The sequence below is a fragment of the Lissotriton helveticus genome, chromosome 4_1 (assembly GCF_964261635.1).
Source record: "Lissotriton helveticus chromosome 4_1, aLisHel1.1, whole genome shotgun sequence".
Taxonomy (NCBI): domain Eukaryota; kingdom Metazoa; phylum Chordata; class Amphibia; order Caudata; family Salamandridae; genus Lissotriton; species Lissotriton helveticus.
This window is the reverse complement of record NC_136063.1, coordinates 414,853,731-414,876,513: the sequence shown is the minus strand read 5'-3', so window position 1 is coordinate 414,876,513 and position 22,783 is coordinate 414,853,731. Positions and strand designations below refer to the sequence as shown.

The following is a 22,783-nucleotide window of genomic DNA, read 5'->3' as shown; positions in this document are numbered from 1 at the left end:
ATGTTGTTCATATTAAGGGCAAGAGTGATAAAGTTCTAATGCCTAAGAATAATCAGATTTGTTACAGGTGTGGATCAGGATCTCATGTGGGTAACTTTCCACAGTGTCCTGCTTTAGACAAGAAATGCACCAAATGTAAGAAAGTAGTGTATTTTTTCAGTGTTTGTACAATGGGACAGAATGTAATGGGGTCCACAGTATTGAAGTTGTGGAGAAGGAAGTTCCATTAAATTTAGCAGACATGGTGCTTAGTTTGGAGACGGAGTCTGATTGTGAAGCTAAAATCAAGGACCGAGTTTGCCAGGTGAAGTTGGGGGAGGTGCTCACGGTTGGCATGATGTGTGATTCGGGTATCACCATCACTATAATTTCAGACACGTTATTTAATGTTCAATGGAGTTCCTCTGAAACTTTGCTACCTCCTGATGTTCACCCTAAGGCTTATGGTGAGCAAAATATAGATAGGTTGGGGTACTTAAAGAAAGTGATTACATGTTTGGGTAGGAGTGTTTGCACTAAAGAATAATTTGCAATCAAATGCAGACATACTGTGGGGTGGTGTGACTTGGCTAAACGTGGCCAGTTAGATTGGCCACAATGCGTGTGTCACATGTGCAAGTTCATGAGCACCCTACTTTGGAGAAGAAACACAGGTTACATCCGGAATGTTTTTTTTTTTTTTTTTTGAAAATTTGTTTTTATTGTTGCCTTCACAAATTAGCAGTAATAAGCATCAGCATAACATCGCAGCTTCAACATTCAGCTGCAGTCATTCAGTGGAGCAACTTTTCAAATTTTCTTTTCACCCCAACTCAGAACCTACTACAGAAAAGGGTCAAGCATAACAACCGTATCATCTGACAATCATAATATCAGTGTGAGTAGAGCTCATGCGTACATTACTGTAGGTTTGGACCATAGCTATTCCGCTCATGAGACCCGGTTCTATTTCCCCTGCACCCCCCCCATCAACGTCCACCCCAGATGTCGTCACATTAGTCCAATTCATCCTCCTCCCCAGAACTATCAGCATCCTCATCTTCCGGTAACGGCTCACAAATATCCCCTCTATATGAGTTCCATGGCGTCCATATTTTATTCCACTTGCGCGGGTTGAGTCTCTGTTTATAGACCTCCCGTTCCCTCAACATAAGCATATCCATGTTCTTGCACCACTGCGACAGCGTCGGAGTGGTCGGCGCACCCCAGTTTTGTGCTATATCACGCTTCGCCAGCATCACACCAATCACCACCCAACGCTTCCCATGTAGTGATAGATCTGTCGGGCCCCACACATGTAGTATGCATACCCGAGGGGTAGGTGTGAAAGGGGTGTCCAGTGTCTGGCTGATTGTGCGCGCTACGCGTCTCCAGTAAGTCTGTAAAGTGGGGCATTCCCATAATGTGTGGAACAGTGTACCCTCTTCCCCACAGTTGCGCAAGCAATAGGGATGGTCCGCCCTGTGTATGTTATAGAGTGTTGTGCGGGTGTAGTAAACTCTGTGTAAAATTTTGAATTGGACCAATCGAAATCGCATGGATATGCCTGCCTCTCTGGGTGACGCCAGCGCCTCGTTCCATTCCGACTCATCCAGATCCCCCAGCTCCTCCATCCACTTTTCCTTCAGGCGCCCCAGCGGATCCGGCAAATTGTTCAACAGTTTACGATACGTGAGGGAGGTAGCTCTCGTCTCCATATAGTCCGTTAGCAGTCGGTCCTCTAACGGAGCCGACTCCGGGATCAGCGCCCCGACTTCCAACACAGACAGGAGTGCGTGTCTAATTTGTACATATCTGTACGTTTCAGTCACTCCCAGGTCATACTGTGTCCTCAGCGAGTCGAAAGAGAGTACTGCGCCTCCTGACCAGAGATCGCCCACCGTGGATATCCCGATGGTGTCCCACCGATCAAACCCTTTACTGTTACGCAAAATACCGAATGCCCTGGAGTCCCATAGTGGTGTGAGTCTGGTAATCACCCCCTCCCATCCAAGCCGCCTCTGTGCCTTATGCCAGATAGTCACCGTGTGCTTTGTCGGGCCTTCCAGCTTTCCGACCAATCCCTTATTATAGAGCGGTGCTAGGAGGGTAGCCGTACCTAGTTGCCTTCTATCAGCCATATACGCCGGGTCATCATGGGCACCATGAATCCATTGGTTGATCACCTTAAGGTGCGCCGCCCAATAGTACAGTTCAAGGCTCGGGAGCGCTATCCCCCCGCTATACCAATCTCTGATTAATTTCAGCTGTGCCACCCTGGCCGGCTTGCCACTCCAAAGCAGCGTGGTCAGTTGTGCCATCACCTGGCGGAAGAACAACGCTGGGACCACCGTCGGGGTGTTTTCCAAGACATATAGAAAGCGAGGTAGTGCCAGCATTTTAAATAGCGCCGCCCTACCCAATAATGTCAAGGGGAGGGCCTTCCAATGGCGCACATCCGCCTTCAGTCTAGTCATCAAGGGAACCAGGTTGAGCTCTAAAAATGTCTCAGAGTCCTGCGCAATTTGGATTCCCAGGTATCTGAAGGTACGAGTTTCTATGATCAACTGGCACCCATCAGGCAACACCGGGGGGTCACCCCGGATCATGAACAGCACGGACTTGGACCAGTTTAGTTTATATCCTGATGCAGCACCATGGGTCTCACAGATGGCCAACAGGATCGGAATGCCAGCGTTTAGGTCCATGAGGTAGACCAGCATATCATCCGCATACAAGGAGACCCTGTCCTCCCAACCGTCGCCCCATCGTATGCCCCTCAGCAAGTGAGTGGAGCGGAGAATGGTGGCCAGGGGCTCCAACACTAATGCAAAGAGCAGCGGTGAAAGCGGGCATCCCTGCCTCGTGCCTCTTGCTAGTGGGAACTCCCGCGAGATACACCCATTGGCCGTCACCCTCGCAACGGGCTCGGTGTATAACAACCTGATCCATGAGATGAAGCCGGGGCCAAATCCCATATGTTCCAGGACTGCGAAAAGATATCGCCACTCTACCAAGTCGAACGCCATTCGGGCATCCAACGAGAGCACCGCTGCTGGCTCCGTCAATCGTGGGGCGCGTGCCAGCACTCCGTGCAATCTTCTCAGATTCAGCGCCGTGCTCCGATGCGGCATAAAGCCAGACTGATCCGGATGAATTAGGTGTCGCAGGTGCGGCAGCAGTCTAGCGGCCAGTAATTTCGCCAGAATTTTATTTTCAGCGTTGAGGAGCGATATAGGGCGGTATGAGCTGCAGTCCTCGGGAGGTTTGCCGGGCTTCGGAATCGCCACTATGGTGGCCATGCGCTGGTCAAAGGGCAAGATCCCCCGTTCCCGACTTTCCCTGTACATTTCGAGCAGGGGAGTGGAAAGTGTCTCGGACATAATTTTGTACCATTCAATCGGCACGCCGTTGGGACCTAATGCTTTCCCTGGGCGCAACGCTGCTATGGCTATCCGTATTTCATCTGACGTCAGTTCCGAGTCAAGGTCGTCCCTGGCGTCCGGGAGGAGAGTACGAGTCGGTACCCCCACGAGCGATCCCTCCACCAATTCGCGCGAAACTTCAGTTTCGGGGGAATAAACAGATTCAAAGTGGTCCGCGAGGAGTTCCACTATTCGGTCAGGCCTAGTCTGTAACACCCCCCTCGAGTCCCTGAGTTGTAGTATGGCTCTCTGATCCCCACGTTTCCTCTCCAGCCACACCAAGAGTTTGCCTGCCTTATCGCCCACGTCATATACTCTACTTGCCGTTGCCGCCATCCCACCCAACACGATACGTCGCTGGTGATCGGTGTGTCTCTGCTGACTCAGCCGGAGCGTGTGAAGTGTGTCCTCACTCGGGTCACTTTCATGCGCCCGAGTCGCATCGGCGAGACGGTCTTCCAGGTCTGATAGCGCCCTGCTTTGCGTGCGTTTATGTTGTGCGATAGCCGATATCGCCTGCCCGCGAAGGACCGTTTTGTAGGCCTCCCAGAATGTTACATGTGAGGCAACCGAGCCCTCATTTTCGGCGATATAGGATTCAGTACTTGCTTTTAAAGCCTTGGTTATTACAGGTTCCTTAAAATACCCTGGGTAAATAGGATAGAGGCGTCTGTGGGTTCGCACCTGGCTGGATAGAGTCAGAGTTAACGGGGAATGATCCGAAATCCCTCGTGGCCTGATGTTAGTGTCAGTGATATTAAGAAGGCCCCCTCCCAATGTGAGGAAGTAGTCTATTCGTGACAGACTATCGTGAACTGCAGAGTAGTACGTGTATTGCTGGACGTCCGGGTGAAACTGCCTCCATATATCCACTAAACCCTGTGCTTCCATGAATGCAAACAGTTTGGTAGGCCCCGGAGTGCGTGTGCGCGATGGATAACGGTACTGAGAGCTGTGTGCCACTGCGTTGAAATCACCCCCCACTATTAGGTCCCCTTCCGGGAGGTGTAGCAGAAAGTTCCCCAGGTCTGGAAGAGCCACGGTGTGCAGAGCTGGTGGTATGTATACCGAGACTATGTTCAGCGGCCTCCCCTCCCAATGTCCATGGACCGCCGCAAAGCGTCCCTGAGTGTCTGCCTTAACTGAGTGTACAATGAACCTGGTAGAGCGGTGCATCAAAATCCCAGTACCACCGGGACCCCTTAGTGAACTCAGAGTGCACTATCATACTGTAGCCCTTCCTATCCATGGCCCGTGCGGTGGGCCCAGTCAAATGAGTTTCCTGTAGCAGGACCAGGGCTGGGTTGGACCTCCTGATGTGCTGTAAGACCAACCCCCGCTTTATTTTATCTCCCAAGCCCCTCACATTCCAAGACAGTAGGCACAGTGGTGATGCCCTCCCCGTGCTATTGTCCTCCCCCATCACAGCATATAAAGCGACAAGCCAGCCGGCTGTCGTCACACATCATACATCGTGCGAAGTGACATCGCAGTTCACGCAGTCGTACCTCTACTCTACGCATTCGCTCCATACTGTACAGTGATTGACCCAGTGTAGCATTTAAAAACCAAAAAGTCATCCTACCCCCAACTCCCCCCCTCCCTGCCCCCCTGCTCAACGGACTCAGAACTGCCCGCCCCCCCAACTCAGCAGAGTGCTTGAACCCAACCCAAAACACAGTACTTGCTCGTCGGGGTGAAGGGTTCTCCGGTATCGGCGGCCCCCAACTTCTGCCGCGGAGGCCCTCAGCCCAGTGTCCATAGCGGCATTGCCGGTCGACAATGCAATCAGGTCAGCCAAAAATCAGTTGCGACATATTAGTCCTCATCAGCACCCTCTTCCCGAAGATCAGACAATGGGGAACGGGCCTCCGCCCCCTCCCCTACGGATTGTGAGTCCTGTCGGCCTCCTGCATTACGGTGCTTGTTCTGTCGATTAGAGCGACGCGGGGGATCCACCTGTCTCCACCCCTCCAGCCATTCCTGCGCCATTTCCGGGGAGTCAAAAAACCAAGTCTTATTGTCTGCCACAACCCGAAGTTTGGCTGGAAAAAGCATGGAGTACGGTATTTCCCGGGCTCTCAGTTCCTTCTTCACCTCGAAAAAGGTCCTCCTCCTACGTGCGACCTCGGCCGTGTAGTCCGGGAAGAACGCCAAGGTAGAATTCTGGAGTTTGAGTGGGGGGGAAAGTCTCGCCGCCTGGAGGATGGCATCTCGATCTCTGAAATTAAAGAGTCTCGCTATAATCGGCCTGGGGTTCATGCCCGATTTCTGGCGCCCACCGGGGACCCTGTGTGCCCTTTCTACCGTGAAGAATGCCGAGAGGCCCTTAGGCTGTAGCTTTTGCTTAATTAAATCCTCCACGTATAAGTCCATTGCTCTCGTGTCTTCCGACTCCGGCACACCTATGATACGAATGTTGTTCCGTCTCGAGCGCCCTTCCTGATCATCAAGCTTGTCACGCAGTACCTTATTTTCCTTCATGACGCGTTCCATCCCCACCTGTAATTCAGCCACATCCTCCACCAGCGACTTAGTCACCACTTCCATATTGCTCACTTTTTCCGACATCTTGTGGAAGTCCGCTCTTATCAACGTTATTTCGGCTGAGATGGATCCGACTGTAGTCTGCACTTGCGTGAGCGCCCGCATGACGTCGTCGAGGGTTGCCTTCTTTCCTCCCCCGGCTTCGCCAACCTTGCCCTGCTGTGATCTGGCGTCTGGGGAAGGTGAACTGGGCTTCTCGTATGCAAAACGATCAAGGCGCGATTGCGATGCCCCTGGTTTTGGGCCCTTGCCAGCCATCACGACAGTGGTGTCCGCCTCCCGCAGACGCTGTCGGCGTCTCGAACCTCCAAATCGGCGTGTCCGGGGATGGTTATCTACACCAGACGTCGCCCGGTTGTATTCCTGCTTTTCGGCTGTCACGCAAGGGCCCCCTTGGACGCCGTGGGTGAGCGTCAGTCCTTCCAGGGCTCCTCGGCACCACTCCGTACCGTTCCCCCTCTATAGACCACCGTGGGAGCAGGAGAAGGAACTTGTCCGGCTCCGCGGCAGGCCGGCCGTGTCAATAGACCCCCCGCGCTGTGTGGGGCACAATCGCCTCAAGCTGCCCACCACTTCCCCTTTTCGTGTCCTTCGGTGCACTACGCCCACACTCTCGTGTATGCTCAGGGCAGCGGCAATGGCAAGGAGACGATCTGCGGCCGAAGTGTCGGGCCCCTGTGAGCGCCCCCCAGTCCTCTGACTCCAGTGTGGATGTGTCACCCAATAGTTCTGTTGCACTGCGGTATGGTCCGTGTCTGTGCAGCGGGGAGCCCCCCGCAAGGTGCTTTGCGCCGTCCGGCGATGCGTGGGGACCGTCTTGTGAGGCCGGGCTGGTGCGGCCAATGCAGCGCCGAGTAGTCGACCCCAAGATGGCGGCCTCACATTCAGAGCCACCGCTCTCCGCTCTGCCCTCCGACTCAGCCAGCCAGCCGGACCCCCCCACTCCTCACCTCCGCATCTCAGCTAGGCTTCCGGGCAGACGCTCCGAGGCAGGGAAGGTCGGCGGCACTGCGCGGTGCAAATAGTCTTTCTCCGCCTCCGTCCGTCTCAGGCGCGCGCTTCCTGTCCTCCTCTGCCCAGGATGGTGCACTTCCTGTCCGTCCCTTAAACCAGGACAGCCCCAGGTCCGGATCCGATGCACAGGCCCACACCGGTGCCGATCTGAACTCGTGATCCCGACCACGGATCGAGATGCCGATCGGCCAGGATGTTGCCGCTTGGTCCTGGGCTTTGATGCCTGCCCGCTTGGGAGCAATTAAGAGCGGATAAATAGACGGATCGATTAGGAGGCCGCTTCAATCACGGAGCTCTCCCTTCAAGCTGCCACCATCGCCGGCTGCTGGCCACGCCACATCCTGAAATTTTTAACAATAACATTGGTTGCGTAAAAAACTATATTCATTCTATTAAGTTAAAAGAAAAATGCCTTACCAGTTGCTCACAGGGTGCGTCCTGTTCCTCTGAGTATAAGAAAGGAATTAAAGGATTTGCTGGGTCTGATGGTTAAAGAAAGCATCATCAAGGACGCTGGCTCATCTGAATGGGTGAGGCCCATTGTGATTGTCCGAAAAAGGGATGGGGACATTAGGCTCTTTGCTGACTTATGCAGTTTAAACAAAATTATTATAGTGGGATGTCACCCTCTTCCCCAGGTTCAGGATCTCCTAGCCAACATAGGTGGAGCAAAGCATTTTTCTCTGCTGGATTTAAGGTCAGCTTATCACCAAATTCCCTTAGATGAGCCGTCACAAGAGCTAACTACCTTTGTTACACCGTTTAGATTTTATAAATTTAAATTTCCTAGGCTTCCGTTTGGATTGGCGTCAGCACTCAGCGTGTTTCAGAGGTTGATGGACACTATTTTAGATGGTATTATGGGAGTACAAGCATTTCAAGATGATGTCCTCGTCTTTGCAGAAACTCAGGATGAGCATGAAGTTTTTAGAAAATCTAAGAATTTTAGTCTTACACTGAGAGAGAATAAGTGTAAGTTGAATATTACACATTTTGGGTGTTTGGGTCACAACAGCAGTCCAAAAGGTATTTCTCCTAAGTTTTCTTTAATCAAGGCCATTCAGGAAGCTGGACCTTCTTATGACAAGGATACCCGTAGATAATTTTTGGGTCTCAGTGAGTATAACTCACGTTTCGCAAAAGGTAATTCTAATGCTGTTCAACCCATGAGGAATTTGTTAAAAAAAAGGGTCAAAGTTCATTGGGACTGATGATGTGCAAATGTTCTTTCAAAATGTGAAGGATCTTATCATTTTGATCACATCCCTTTCAGAGTTTATGCCTGGCCGTAGAACTGTGATCATACTGGATGCTAGTCAGGTTAGGTTGGGTGCTGTTTTGGCACAATTTGAAAAAGCATAAGAATATACCATTGCTTCTGCTTCACGTGCTCTCAGTTCTGCGAAGTCATACAGTACTATTGAGTGCGAGGCACTTACATTACCTTGGGCTGTTGAGAGATGCAAAATATGTATTTGGGGATCTCATTTTGATATGTGTACAGATCATGAGCCCCTATTGCATCTTCTTAATGGTAATGGCACTGGAAAAGCGTCTGTGTGCCTGATTAGGTTACTTTCCAAGTTACAGGAATATGATTTTTCAATTAAATATATTCCTTGGGGAAAACATGTATGAACAGATTGCCTGTCCTGGCTTCCTATTCAGGAGAATGTTGTGGCTGACGATTGTGGACAAGAATGTGTGGTAGCACTTGTGAAGAACATCTTGTAAGGCAACGGATGTTTTTCACACGAAGTATGGGTGGAAGCTGCACAAAAAGATCCTGTTTTAAGCAAGGAGAATTCATTTTTGATTAATGGTTGGCCTAAAAAAAGGAATGTTGAGTTTGCATTGAGACAGTTTGTGCAAATTTGGGATGAATTGAGTGTTGTGGATGGCGTTGTGTTACGAGCTGATAGGTGTGTGCCTCCAGTATCTATAAGAGAGGGTTAATTAAAGTGGCACGAGGGTCATTTAGGTGTCAGCATCACGTGTAAAATTTTGAAACAATTTTATTGGTGGCTGGGTATGGAGGCTCAGGTGTCTAAATTTGTTGAAGCTTGTACTATTTGCTTAATGTCTGATAAGCATTTGAATTTACATCCCTTCAGCCCAGGCCTTTTCCAGCTGAGGTGTAGCAGAAGGTTGCGTTGGGCTTTTTGAATTACTTCCATCTTCTCAGAGGTACATGATAGTTTGGGTAGGCTATTTCTCTAAATGGGTATTTTTTGGAGTTTACGGCTCATCCCAACACTGATGGTGTTTTAACTTTTTAAGACACATTTTTTCAATTGTGGTGGCACCTAAGAAACTTGTGACTGACAATGGGGCACATTTTGTGTCACAAAAAATGAAGTCCTTTATTACAGAACATCAAATCTCTCATATTAAAGTTGCTCTATATTCCCCATCATCGAACTGTCTGGTGGAACGCTTGAACATATTTCTTAAAGAGGGTGTTCAAACAGCATTAGCTATAGGTGTTGATGTGAAGTTTTTCTTGGAGAGGAAAATCTGGTCGTATTTAATTACTCCACATTCCACCACTGGTGTTTGTCCTTTTGTACTTTTGAGGAAGTGAGTTCCAAGATGTGAGTTCTGTCCGGACTGGGTTAGAATCATATGCAAGGACAAAGTTGCTAATGTTGAAACAGTGGCTTCCAGTCAAGTCCTAAACAGGAACAACTGAAAGTTTTGTTTGACAGGAATAACAAAGTGAGGTCGGTTGAGATCAAGAATGGTGATTGGGTGTTTTTATTTCAGTTATTTTACCGAATTTTATAAGGCGCGAACTTGACCTGAAGGTATCGGGTATCAGAATCACAGGATGTTCAGCATCGTTGCCGAGACTTGAACCCAGTTCCCCAGATTCGAGGACGACCGACCTAGCCGTTAGGCCAACTCCTCTACCTGGTGAAGTTGCCTACCACAGTGAAAGATGAATCCAAGTTTTCTAGACCTGTCCAGGTGTTTGAAACTGCTAAAGGCTCAGTGCGTTTACAGAATAAAGGGTGGTGGAGTAAAAGATATGTGGTTAAGATTTCAAGACAGCAAACTATGACGATTTTAACGGTGAAAAATGGAAATGTGTGTCAAGGGTATGATTTTGTGGGAGACTGTGTTGGTAGTACGAGTGAGTGTAGTAATGTTGGGTCAAAACAGTTGACTACGAGTACCAATGGTGGTCCTGCACAAGGTGGTGTTGTGCGTGAGAATGTGGGTATGCCTGTTAAGTTCAGGGATTATTTTGTATCTTAAGTGTTTTGGTTGTTGCTCTTTGTTTTTGTTTTAAAGGTGGGAAGGTGTTGCATATCTATTGATTTTCTATTTCCATGTCCTGTGCTGTTCCGTGGTTAGCGCTGCTGAACAGGATCGAGACATGGCATCTAATTGTTTGGACTTAAAAGTAATATGCTCTGGTAAGATGTTGCATTACTCTCCAAGGAACTGTTTCTGATTGAAAATGTAGGAGCTTGCTGGTTTGGCTGGCGCATCGGTTGAGTCAGTTAACTTTGACTCCCCAATGCGGTGGCTGTGCTTGCTGTGGGCTCCGTAGTGTACTCTACAAGAATAAATATTCTGAAAATTTACCTATGGTTTTCAGCTTAACTGAAGTGCAAGCACTTACAACAGACGTGTCCTCATGGGGGTACGTCTACTCATAACATATCAAAACCCTCACCCAAAGTTACTTGAGGAATGGTCTCAGCTCATGGCAACAATATCTAAAGACATGCTGGGTTTTCTCACAAAATATGCGGCAACTGAATTGGATGCGGTATGCGAGTAAATTAAGAAATTTAATATTTTTTTGATCAGCATTCCTAACAAGAATAAATCCAGAAAGTTTTGAAAGAATTGGAAACGAAACTGGTGAAATATGAGGAGGAGATTAAGGCAAAGAAGAAACAGAAGTTTCTAAGGGACACAATAGATTATGCCACAGGAAGGATCTCGACATTTGGCAGAAATAATGATGTGCCCCGTAGTTTGAGCTCCTTGAGGCAACAGGCAGTTGGTAACTTCAGAATCCAGTTCAGGCCCTCATTCCGATTTGGAAGACCAATCGAGTGGCTCAAATACCAATTCTGTGCCATTCACAACGCTTGAAGAGTATCTTTTTTTTGTACGATCAAATCAGGGCCCCCGATGGAAACCTCCAAGATTAAGAAGAGGAGGAAACAATGATGGAGAAGGAACATCCAGAGTGTGGTTTCTGCAAATAGAGACACTTTGTCATATGGGAGAAATACAAGTCAAAACAAAAACAACAAGTAATGAGTGAGAACACTCTTGCGGTTATTTACCTCTCATCACATGGACTGGGTCCTGATGTGATTTCTTTATTGGAACTTGATCTGTTTTGTCCAGTAGCGAACTTTGATTACCAGACTACTCACATTGATTTTTTCTTTTTGTAAGGAAAATGAAACTTTTGAAGGTATTCACACAACAGAGTAAAAAACAGAAACCTCTATGTCCGCCTGTGATTTTGGGTGTATAAGCCAATGAATTTGAGAGTCATTGTATTGGAGATATAGAAGGACTGGCAGCTTTGAGAGAGTTGGAATATGGTGACAGGGATTGGATTTCAGAGAGAGATCTATTGTGCAAATTGGGCATTGAGAGAGATCGGACAAGCAGAAGTGATTTCAAACCTAAATTGAGGTGCAACCCCCGCATGACGACATGGACAGTTTCCATGAGGCAGTCACATATGGTCTCATGAAACTTTGGCAGGAAGGCTCAAACAATTTCCCCCAGAATTTGACCAAAGGTTGGTCCTAGATTCCTTCGGGAAAAAATACATAAATTGTGATAAAAATCTGCAGATAAGTGGGGGGGGAGAATGTAGTGCTATGGGATGCAGTGAAGTACCCATGGGAGGCTAAGAGACAGCTGGAACTGTCAGGTTGTTACAAGAAGTTGACCGTAGATGTCTACAGGAAACCCATCTCGTTACCCTACTTTACTTTCAGAGTGGCATGAGAGGGGCCTCTTAGAGGTAGAGAAATATCAGTTCTTACGTGTGACTCGGCCCACAGCACCAAGTTTTTATATGCTACGCAAAGTACACAAGAATAGGGAGAGCCCTCCTGGCAGGCCAACTGTTACAGCCAATAACAGCCTTCTGGAGAATACATCCATGTATTTAGACTATTTTGTATGTCTAAACCTGCCTGTGTACTGCAGAGACATCACAGATTCTATATTTACAATTTAGAACATCCCTTGGAAGACCACTTATATCATGACAACCATTGATGTTGGATTACATCATCGGCCATGATCCAGGGCAGGGGTACAGGTTTGAAAATACTTTTTTTTAGAGACAGACCACTATTATTGTATGACCATTCCATGATACTACTACAGAAGCTGCGCTCTGCCTAGATAATAACTCTTTCTTGTTTGGTGAACAATGGTATAAGCAACTTACAGGGACTGCCATGGGAAGTTACTTCGAGGTCAGATATGCTGAGCTTTTCATGGGCTGGTCGGAGGCGCAGCACATTTGGATGGAGGCCAATGAAAGCTGGACTAAACGCGTGTTGTTTTGGACATGTTACATGGATTATTTATTCGTCATTTGGGATGAGCCCCAAAAGACCCTTGATGCTTTTCCACCACTCAACTTATCTTTTCGCTCACCGAAGACCACTCCACCGCTAGAACCGACTTCTGCGACGCAATGACCAAAGAAGCCAACTAGGTGAAAGACAACTGCCTTCAGGAAGAACACCCCTGTATGGGACCAGAGCTGGTGGCCAGCTGAACTCGGACCAACACCGATGGCTTCAGACTATGTACGTAGGCTAGGTATCATCCTCAACAGTGAACTGACCATGAAATGACAAGTCAACACAGTCGCCTCCTCCAGCTTCCACACCCTTCGCGCGCTCCGCAGAATTTCTGATGAATTCCAGCCAACACCAGAAAGACAGTCACTCAGGCCCTCGTCACCTGCCACCTCGACTACGGCAACACTCTCTACGCCAGCATCTCCACCGAGCTCCTCAGACGACTCCAGACCATACAGAATGCTGCAGCCGGACTTATCCTGGAACTTCCCTAATGGACCCACATCACCCCTCTGCCCCCCAGCCTCAGAAACCTCCACTGGCTCCCCATCCATAAGAGATACCAGTTCAAGATCCTCACGCATGCCTAGAAAGCTCGACACAATCAAGGACCAGCCTACATCAACCAACTGAATTTCCACCTACCCACAAGACACCTGCTCTCCTCCTCACTAACCTGTGCACAGCTCCCCGCTTCCGTCGCAGCCACAGTGGGTGCCGCCCCTTCTCCTACATTGCCACCAAGACCTGGAACAAACTGCACCTCTGTCTTTGAACAGCACCCTCTCTGGCAGGCTTCAGAAAGAAACTCAAGAACTGGCTTTTCGACTGAGACGTACCCACAGCACCCAGATACCACCAGGGGTGACAGTGCTGTGCTATACGAATGCTGGCTGATTGATTGCCAGTAATGACTTCATGTTAATGTTTAAAAGTGTGGGTGAGATGATAGAGCATTCAGGGAGCCCTGCTTTTGTGAAGTACAGTTTGAATGAGAAAGGGGGAGTAGGGATGACACTTGTCCTGTTTTGAAGATACAATGTGAACCAGTTGAGCGCAGTCCCGCCTCTGTGCCGGCTTCATAAAGTCTTTGGATTAGAGTGTCATGGTCAACTGTGTTGAAGGCAAATTAAAGATCCAAGAGAAGTTGTGCATCGGCCCGTTCCAGTATAGCGTGTTTTTAAGGTCATCCCAGATGGTGATTAGGGCAGGTTCTGTGCCTCTTCCTGGACGGAATACTGTGTGGAAGTCGGAAAGCAAGGAGTTATCTTCAATAAATTATGACATCTCGGTGAATGCTGCTTTTTCTATCAGTTTGACCGGGAAAGGTTCATTTGTAATTGGTCTGTAGTTGTCTGGGTAATGCAGGTCCAGGTTTGTTTTCTTTTAATAATGAGCATATGTAAGCCTTTTTTTTAAGTCTTCTGGAAAGATTCCTGTAGTTACTGAATTACTGATGATTTTTCTTACTGGTGTGGCAGCAGAGGTGGTTAGAAGAATGTTCTTGAAGATTTGTGGTGGACAAGGGTCAGAAGGGTCGCCGACTGGCCTGCTTGCTTTGATCAGATTCATAAATTTACTTTGTGATAATTATTTGAAGGAATGCAGAGGCTGGAACAGCCTAATCTTAGAGCAATTAGTTCGAAATGGGTTGGGGCTGGTGGTTTTCCTTTATTTAAATAGGAGTTCAACATGTCTGCTTTCGTTATATAATAATTTGCCATGTTTTGTAAATTCCTGAGTCATGGGAGGAAACCCTTCTGTGCATTTAGGTTTACCAAATTGTGCGAGAATTTTATAAATGTCTTTATTTGCACATTTATCATATTCTTACTCGATCAGGCAAGGGATTCGATCCAGGATCTGCGACGTGTTGACTTGAAAATATCTATTTCCTTTGATACATATGATGTAAAATAATCTGTTCAATACCATGTGATTCGCTCAAATCTACAGCTTCGAGTACAAAAGATAACTGATTCTTTCTAGCCATGAGAAAGCCCTGGTCCAAATGACCACTCGGTGCGAAACATGTGTAGGCTGTGGCTGTTGTATACCTACAAAAAAATGTACTATCGAACAATTAAACATAATTATTCCTGTAAACCTCTGAAATACCACGACAATTTATGAACCAGGATACAGAATTACAATTTATGAACCAGGATATAGAACTGAAGAATAAAAGCCGAAAACCAAAAAATCTTTTTGGGAACTTTGAATTTTTACAAACCGGAAGAATGTTGATATCCATTAAGGAGGACTTAGCACTCATTTGTTCTTACAACATTTAGCATATTCTGTCTGAATAACACCTTTATTTTTCTTTTTAGCTTTTTTGATTGTTGACTTTTTCTGTTAAGATTGTGTAGGTGAAGTTTGTCTTTATTATTAATTACTAGATACATTGCAGATTTGAAATTTGTGGTCTTATCTTTTTCAGTTCTGCATTCCTCCAAGGTGCTTGTGTTTTCTTTTGTCCTGTTCTGTTGTTCTTAAGTGGTATTAGCTTCTCAAAAGCTTCCTAAAGCCACTCAAAGTTTTTGTACTGAATATATTGTGTCTAGATCTGCGTTGAAAGTTACCTGTGTTTCTAAGTATTCAAAGTTCAGTTTGTTCCAAGGTCGATAAGTGGATGAATGTATGGTGGCCTTAGGCGTGTCGATTTGTGGTGTTATGTGTTGGGAATCTACTAGATGGTAGTCTGACCATGTGACTGAAGTAGTGAGATAAGGTAATTAGTTCTGAATTTGCAAAAAGGACATCTAGGATGTGTCCAGTGATGTGTGTGGGTTAGTGGACGACCTGATATAGGTTCAGTGGGTCTAGGCCAGTTATGATAGTTTTTGGAAGTGGCATACTGGGTTTGTCAAACCATATGTTTAAGGTCCCCAAGGATGCATAGGTTGTAGTGTGGTAAGATATGAAACTGAGTCCACAACCGCGTCTGGGATGTTGCATTGCTAGATGGTGGTCTATAAAGAAGGAGGAAGTTGGTGTAGGGTTGTATCAGGTCATGAAGGCTTCGCAACCTTGTATGAAAATGTTTGCAGTTTGGTGAGATTTATTGCTATCTTGAATACAACAGCTACTCTGCCTCCTCTTTTGCCTATGCGATTAAGTGTGACAGTTTGATAGCCTGGCAGCTTCATGAACACTAGAGCCATGTCCTCTCCCAACCAAAATTCAGTCATGAAGAGTAAGTCAGGTTGTGTGTTAGTGAGTAGGTCATAGATCTGGTGCTTGTTTTTAAAGAGTGATTGAGCATTTATTAGTAGACAGTCGAGAGAATGTGTTTTGGTGGTGGTGTGAGTTTATTTGCTGGAGGAGTGAGTAGTACTCTTTGAACTTGTAACTTGTGTATTATTAGCGCTGGTATGAACGGCATGAAGATAGCAATTATGTTGTTTTTCTCCATTGTAATCCTCGTCCAGCAGGTTTAGAAGGCATTATGTTGGATCTGTGCATGTAGGTGGTGGAGATTGTGGGTGAGAGTACGTTGGTGAGCTGTGTTGTTTTTGTAGAGTATTTTTGTTGTGTAATAGACATGGCGATGCGAAGTTGTGAAGTGGCATGTTGTTTATTTTGTTTGAGTCTGTTTAGGGTGGAAAGTGTATGGCTTAGGGGTGGTTGTAGAGCATGTGGGCCATGTTTTAAGACTCTAAACTGTACAATGGATGAGAGGCGGGCAAATGGGTGTTGTTGTGTTGAGGTGTTTGTGGTTGATGAAGATAGAGGATTAGGGAGTAAAGATGGTTTAGGACTGGTCCTATTTGTATAGTCATGAGGATGGGAGTGGGCTTTTGTTTCTATTTTGTGATGGGATATAGTATGAAGTTGTGTGTGTGGGATTTGGATGAGCTGGTGTGTGTTTGATATTTAGTTTAAGTGAAGTAGTGAGATGCGATATTGATGTGAATTTCTGTGAATTATTTGAATGTAAGTACTGTTGGTGAGTGGAAGTTGATTGATGTGATGTGATGATGGGGATGTGCGTTGGAGGAGAGCATGTGTGAAAGGGGGTGGACAGGAGTTATGAGTGTTTTAGAATTGGTAGCAGGAAGAGATAATGTGTGTGAAGTGAAGGGTAAGAATTGTACAGTAGTGTGTTTATGGTAGAAAGAGGAGGACTTTGTTGGTGGTGGTTGATATGTGAGAGTATTGAGCAATGGGTTAGTAGTGATGGAAAGAGGTCTGTTAGGGGCAAGTAGAGGGTAGAGCTGGTGTTTTGTATGAATAGGAAGGGAGTGTTTGTAGGGATTAGGTTAGGTGTAAATTGGGTTTGTGTTGTGTTGCTGATGTGTGGATTTGACATGGGTATTGGACATAGCAGTGGTTTGTTTGAGAGTGAAGGTGTCATTGTCTGGCAGGTTGGGTAGAAGGCTGTATAGATGTGCTTTGTGGGGTTCTGTAGTGGTGTTTGACACACTGAAGTGTGGATAGGGTTTGTTTTTTGTAAATGAGTACAGTGCATTTGCTGAGAGTGTGTCAATATGTGTGTCGCTGTGTAGGTGGATGGATTAAGGTGGTGGTTAGTAAATGGTAAAAAGGACAGCATTTATGGCCCTTGGCCCGACCAGGCAAGTGCCCTTGTCCTCTCTGCCCTTAGATAAGATGCCCTGAGCACTTAGGTTAAATAGCCCTAGTTCAGGTGAACTTTGGCCAATGGGAACCATAACTGTAATCCTAACCAATCAGAACCCTAACCCTAAGCCATAGGACCAATGAGAAACCTGGCCCCTTCAACCAATCACAGTCCTAGCAACTAATCAAAAGGCAAACTCTTAACCCTAGGTCCCATAGAAACCCTGGTCCTAGGAGCCAATCAGAACCCTTGCCCTATTGGCCAATCAGAACGCTAATACTAAACCCTAAGTCTAATAGAAGCCCTAGGAGCCAATCAGGACCCTAGCCCTATCAGCCAATCAGAAGTTTAGACGCAAGTCTAAAAGGAGCCCTAGCCCTAGGAACCAATCAGAGCACAGTGTAGTAAGAAGTTATATAAGGGACATGTGACCTTTAGCACAGGCTGATGTGCTCCTCAAGTCAGAATCTCCTTTGATACAGAGGCTCAATCCACACTTTGCAGTTCATTTTCGCCTCTACAAGTAAGGCCCAAGTCTCAAGCCACTAAAAATACTGCTTTACACGCACTTAAACAAGTCACTTTTGTTTAGCCCAAAACGAGTGCTACCTACACTTCCCAACACACAATTTTAACCACAAAGCAGATTAAGCAGTCACTTAAACACACTCTGGTTAGTCTTTTACCTTTTAAGTCTTGTGATAAAAAGGGGGGCTGCCATCTAGAGGTCTTAACACACTACAGAGGAAAACCAGGAGTGAAATTTAAACTGTCAAGGTGAACAGAAAACGGCAGTTTTGAAAGGACAAATTGCACAGAAACCAAGAAATCAGTTTAATGAATTCTAAGGTAGAGCAGCTTTACATTTTCAAAATGCAAAGCACAAAGTCTGTATTTTTTACAACTTTGTCTTTGCTCAATGGGCTGTTAAGGGCTCAGAGAAACTGGGGCTACAAAATGGAGGTGTCGGTCTTGGGGTTCCCTCTACAAACTTAAGGGCCTGTGCAGGTGGGAGGGAAGAGCTCAGGCCTGCTAGGAAGCTTGATGGACATATCAGTAAATTACAGGCTGGCATGCCTTAGTTATGTAGTGTAGTTTTTACTTCAGTAACCACACTTTTGCCAGGTGTCAACAAGTATGAAAAAAACACATGATATCACTACTGCTCAACGTTTCCCTCATACATTTTCGTTTAGCATTTTTTGTTACATAAATTGAGAGCATAGAAAAACTGAACAATGATTTGAGCATGTCATTTATTTCTACTAAACAAATCTGTTTTTTTTCTTTGAAAAGAAAATACTATATTTCTAGTGGATCGATTTTAAAGCAACAAAACGTGGCTGCCGTTTTATACAAATTGGCTCTTTTCACTATTTTGCTACAGCAATATACAAATAAAGTACGACCAACTGTACAAAATAAGGGCATTGCAAGTCACTTATGCATTCTGTGACCATATACGGGGGCATGAGGCCACAAGCAGTAAATCCCAAATTTCACCAAAGATTTGCTCTGGCCTTAAGCACCAACTGCAAACACTTGAGCACTAGTCCAACACAAGCAAATGTGTTACTTACTGTTCCTACTTCTCATTACAGCATCAAAGCTACCAGTTACTAGGGTGCAAATCATACCTTCTTCTTTGCTACTGGCTTGGATTTAACAAAAAAATGTGTTAATGAATATCGGTTTATACATATGCTCAAAAGGTATTTTAGACTATGCTTTTTTGCTATGCATGAATGAAACGTTTGCTATAGCTGTACAAATCTATTACAAATTAAAATGCAAGTATATTATGGGAAAAAAGTACACCCACCTTTTCTATTTGTGTTGACTTTTAGCATTATAAGAAGCATTAGTAAATTCACAAACTACAACAGAAAATGGTACTCAACGTTCATTATTCAAGACCTTACGTTCCAAAGAGTAAGGTTTCAATACTATCAAATAGTAAAATCCTGCAAGACCATATTAAACATCGTAATAAAAGATTTGTGAATTCTTAAACTTCCAATGCAGAAAGAAAGTAAAATATAATAGTTAAATAGTACTGAGGTAATAGTAAAGTATAAATTATCATTCACCTATTGCTGCATTTGTACCACCAACGTTTATATCATTTTCCTCATCAAATTCTATCCGAACTCCCTTTCCATTGCCTGCAGACACACCACAGCCTCCACTTCGACAGAGAGAGATGGGAACAACTCCATATACATATGCCAACATAATAGGAACACCAATACCTAAAAAATAAAGAATGTATCGAATAAACATGTTACAGTGCTATAGAAAATATTAACATTTTGCTGCTGTTCTTCTGTATAAAGGTCCACAATTATACTTTAAATAGGCAATACATAAATATACCTCCAAAACAGGATAACTGCATGTGGGTATGCAACACCAGGGAATATAGGAATATCAATTTTTAAAGAGTCAAAGTAGGAAAAGTAGGTATTACAGGACACCTTTACCAAGATTCAACATACGAAAAGGCCCAGAAGTGTTGCGTGAGGATCCCTCTAGGGCTCCTCACCTTCAAGTTTTTGTCCGATTTACATTATTAAGAATGCTATAATTAATCAGGATGAATTAAAAGTGCTGGTATAAAGTTGCCAGGTTTCTTTAATGATATAGTTCTATGCTCAAACTATCAAGAATTACCACCCATTCATAATTATATGTAAAAAAATATATATATATAATTTTTATCAATTCAGGTACATTTTAACATTTTAGTATTGGTGATTTGCTATCAAAGGGATTGAAAGGTGGGTGGACATAGTGTTTGCAAGAGAAAGAGGTGACAGAGAGGACTGGATGATTGCGATGATACAGACAGCATCCTATGAACAGCTAATTTATAGGATGCAAGACCAAGAACAAATATTCCAGCAGGTGCGACCCCCTTTCTTCGCGAATCCTGAAATTCTAATTCTTTTTTCTTTCCCTCACTATATATAGCTTTTCCCCTTCTTTTTCCTTTTCTTTTTCCTCTCCTGTAATATATTACAGATGTAAATTATTTGTCACATACTGATTTATGATGTACTATACTGTTTTGTATCCTATGAAATTGCCTATCTTTGATCTCCAATAAAAAATATGACACAAAAAGAAAGAAAGGTGACAGAATGGAATCCCTACAACCTAGTAACAGTAGTATTCTGGTCCTGTCCAACTGTTAACTTAAGTGCAGAACTTAGAACACACTGTTCAATAGCTTTACTTTCAAAGAAATAAAAAAAAAAGGTCCAACCGTTCTTTGGGGTTGGAATGCCTCACTCTGCAGCCGTTGTGCGTGAGAAGGTCTGGTGTGTTGGGAAGCTTCTCGTGAGTTATTAGAGACAGTTACAGCAGAGTTGAGTACCAGGTTTGTCTCGCCCCTGTGGGAGTTACTAAAATCATCTTGAGAGATGACCGTGAGTTTTCTCACAAGAAAAGGAACGAGTGGGAGAGGTGGGAAAGCATAGGCAAATACCTCTGACCAATTCATCCACAGTGCATTGCCCTTGGAATGTGGGTGGTAATGCCTGGAGGCGTAGCTCTGGCATTTCGAGTTTTCTGCTGTGGGAAATAGGTTCACGTCCAGCGTCTCTATTAATGGTGGAAATATCGTTGGAGGACTTGTGCAATTGTTGGTGCGTCCTGCTGAGCAGGCCTGCTACCGAACTGTCCACTCTCATGAGGTATTCTGCAAGGAGATGGATGTGAAGGTGAAAAGCCCAATGCCAAATCTCATGTGCCAAGTGAGACAACTGTATTGAATGGGAGATCTAATCATTCACCTCTCTGATATGGGTCTAAAGTCTGAAACCCATCGCTGTTCCATGTTAATGTAGAACATCTAGCCCCCCCACTCACACAGAACCCGCATTGCACTCTGAGGGAATTATCCTGCTGCATGAATAACATGCCTGTTCTGTATATTTAGTTTTGCATATCTTGTTTCGTAGTTGGCGCCTTTACAATCACGTTTTGTCTGAACATGTGTTTGACAAGTCCATTTTCATTCTGACTCAAATTTTCTTTTTTTAACATTATTCGCAGGCTGGCACTGATCTGTCTAAGGTTGGCAAGTCGAAGTTAGCATACCACATCATTGCAGGCAAGCTCCTTTCTTAATTGAGACACCACAGTTGGGTGTTTGTTCACAACTTTCACTTCACTCTGCTGCTTGTGGTGGCACACCGAGCTTGATTGTGCAGTCACAACATATAAGAGATATGGATAAATATGGGCGCTTGGATCATTTTGTCCAGCCCATATATGAACGATTTATGTATTTTCCTAGTCTCTTGTTTTACAGATGCTGGCAATGATGCTCAAAGCCACAGTGGCTGTAGACGAGTGCTTGTACTATTGAATTTATGTTCACCATTTTCTTCTTTTTTCATTTCACACACACTTTACCGGCAGATTGATAAGGTTCAGATATTAGGTCCTGAAGAATGTCATACACCCACTCATATGGTCATTAGGATTACACATGTCGACTTCATTGTCATGCACAGGGTGAAGTCCTATCCCCTTTTGGGTTTTATTGTGCTCCAAGGGGACATTTAACAAAACTTGGGTTAGGTCATCAGGTCATCATGAGTATATTTTAATTTTCCTTTTACATTCTTTCTAATCCCACTCTGTCCACCAACACCACACAGCACATATTAGTACATGCCACTTAAGTGCTCCTCTCCTTTTTTTGGAAGTTAGAGCCCACACCACTACCATTTGTTCTTTTGGTGTGAGGAGGAACCTGATATTGAAGCATGCAACCCAAGGGTGGGTGAGGGTTTTCGTCTTTAAACAAACATTTTTGTTTACAAATCTACCCTTCCTTTCAAAAGAGACTTACACCATGGAAGCATGACGAATTATTCTGTTGCCTCAAGTACATCCCCTGTGTTGTTGTTTGTGTTGGGAGTGACGTAGGTTGAGTTTTTAAATGCTTCCCCATCCTTTTGTGAGTAAATTAATTTAGGTTGCCATGAAAGGCATAAAGGATGTGCATGATTACCATTGTATACCTACCATTGGCAATTTAAGTGTCTTCTACGAAGTGGTAATCAGGAGCCGGGCTATCTATGCTTGTAGTACGATTTCCTTTCAAAAAGACTTACACTTAAGAAGAATGACTCATTAGGATGTTGCTTCATTTTCAATGTTGGACCTGGGCCTGTTGGCAGGGTCATCCCTAAACTTTTTGCCTTCCTCCAATACTCTCTCTGACCTGTTTTTGTTGGTTTAATGACTCTGGGCACTTTACCACTGCTGACCAGTGCTAAAGTGCATATGCTTTCCCTGTATAAAGTGTATAGGTGATTGATGTCCATGATTGGTTCATTGGATTTACTGTTAGTCCCCAGTAAAGGGCACCAGGAGTGCCAGGGCTTGTAAATGCCAATACTGCTAGTGGGCCTGCAGCGCTGATTGCGCCACCCACAGAAGCAGCCTTAAAATGTGTCTAGGGTCTGCCATTGCAGAACCTGCGTGCAGTCTGGTACTGTCATGCTGGCTGGGCAAGTGCACACACTTGCCAGCCCCTAAACCTTCCCTTATCTTCATATTAGTCACCCCTATGGTAGGCCTGAGGGCAGGGTGCATTGTAAGTGTAAGGTAGGACATGCTCTGATGTGTGT

At 45.3% G+C, this 22,783-nt stretch overlaps 1 protein-coding gene across 2 annotated transcripts in view; it reads right to left on the bottom strand.

Annotated features, from left to right (window-relative positions):
- RNF19A (ring finger protein 19A, RBR E3 ubiquitin protein ligase) overlaps positions 1–22,783 on the bottom strand; it is a 342,060-nt gene that overhangs the window by 56,739 nt on the left and 262,538 nt on the right. For both annotated transcript variants that reach the window (XM_078686950.1, XM_078686951.1), the window contains exon 8: positions 19,226–19,387. In XM_078686950.1, coding sequence (XP_078543076.1) covers positions 19,226–19,387 — 162 coding nt within the window. The remainder of the gene's footprint in view (positions 1–19,225; positions 19,388–22,783) is intronic.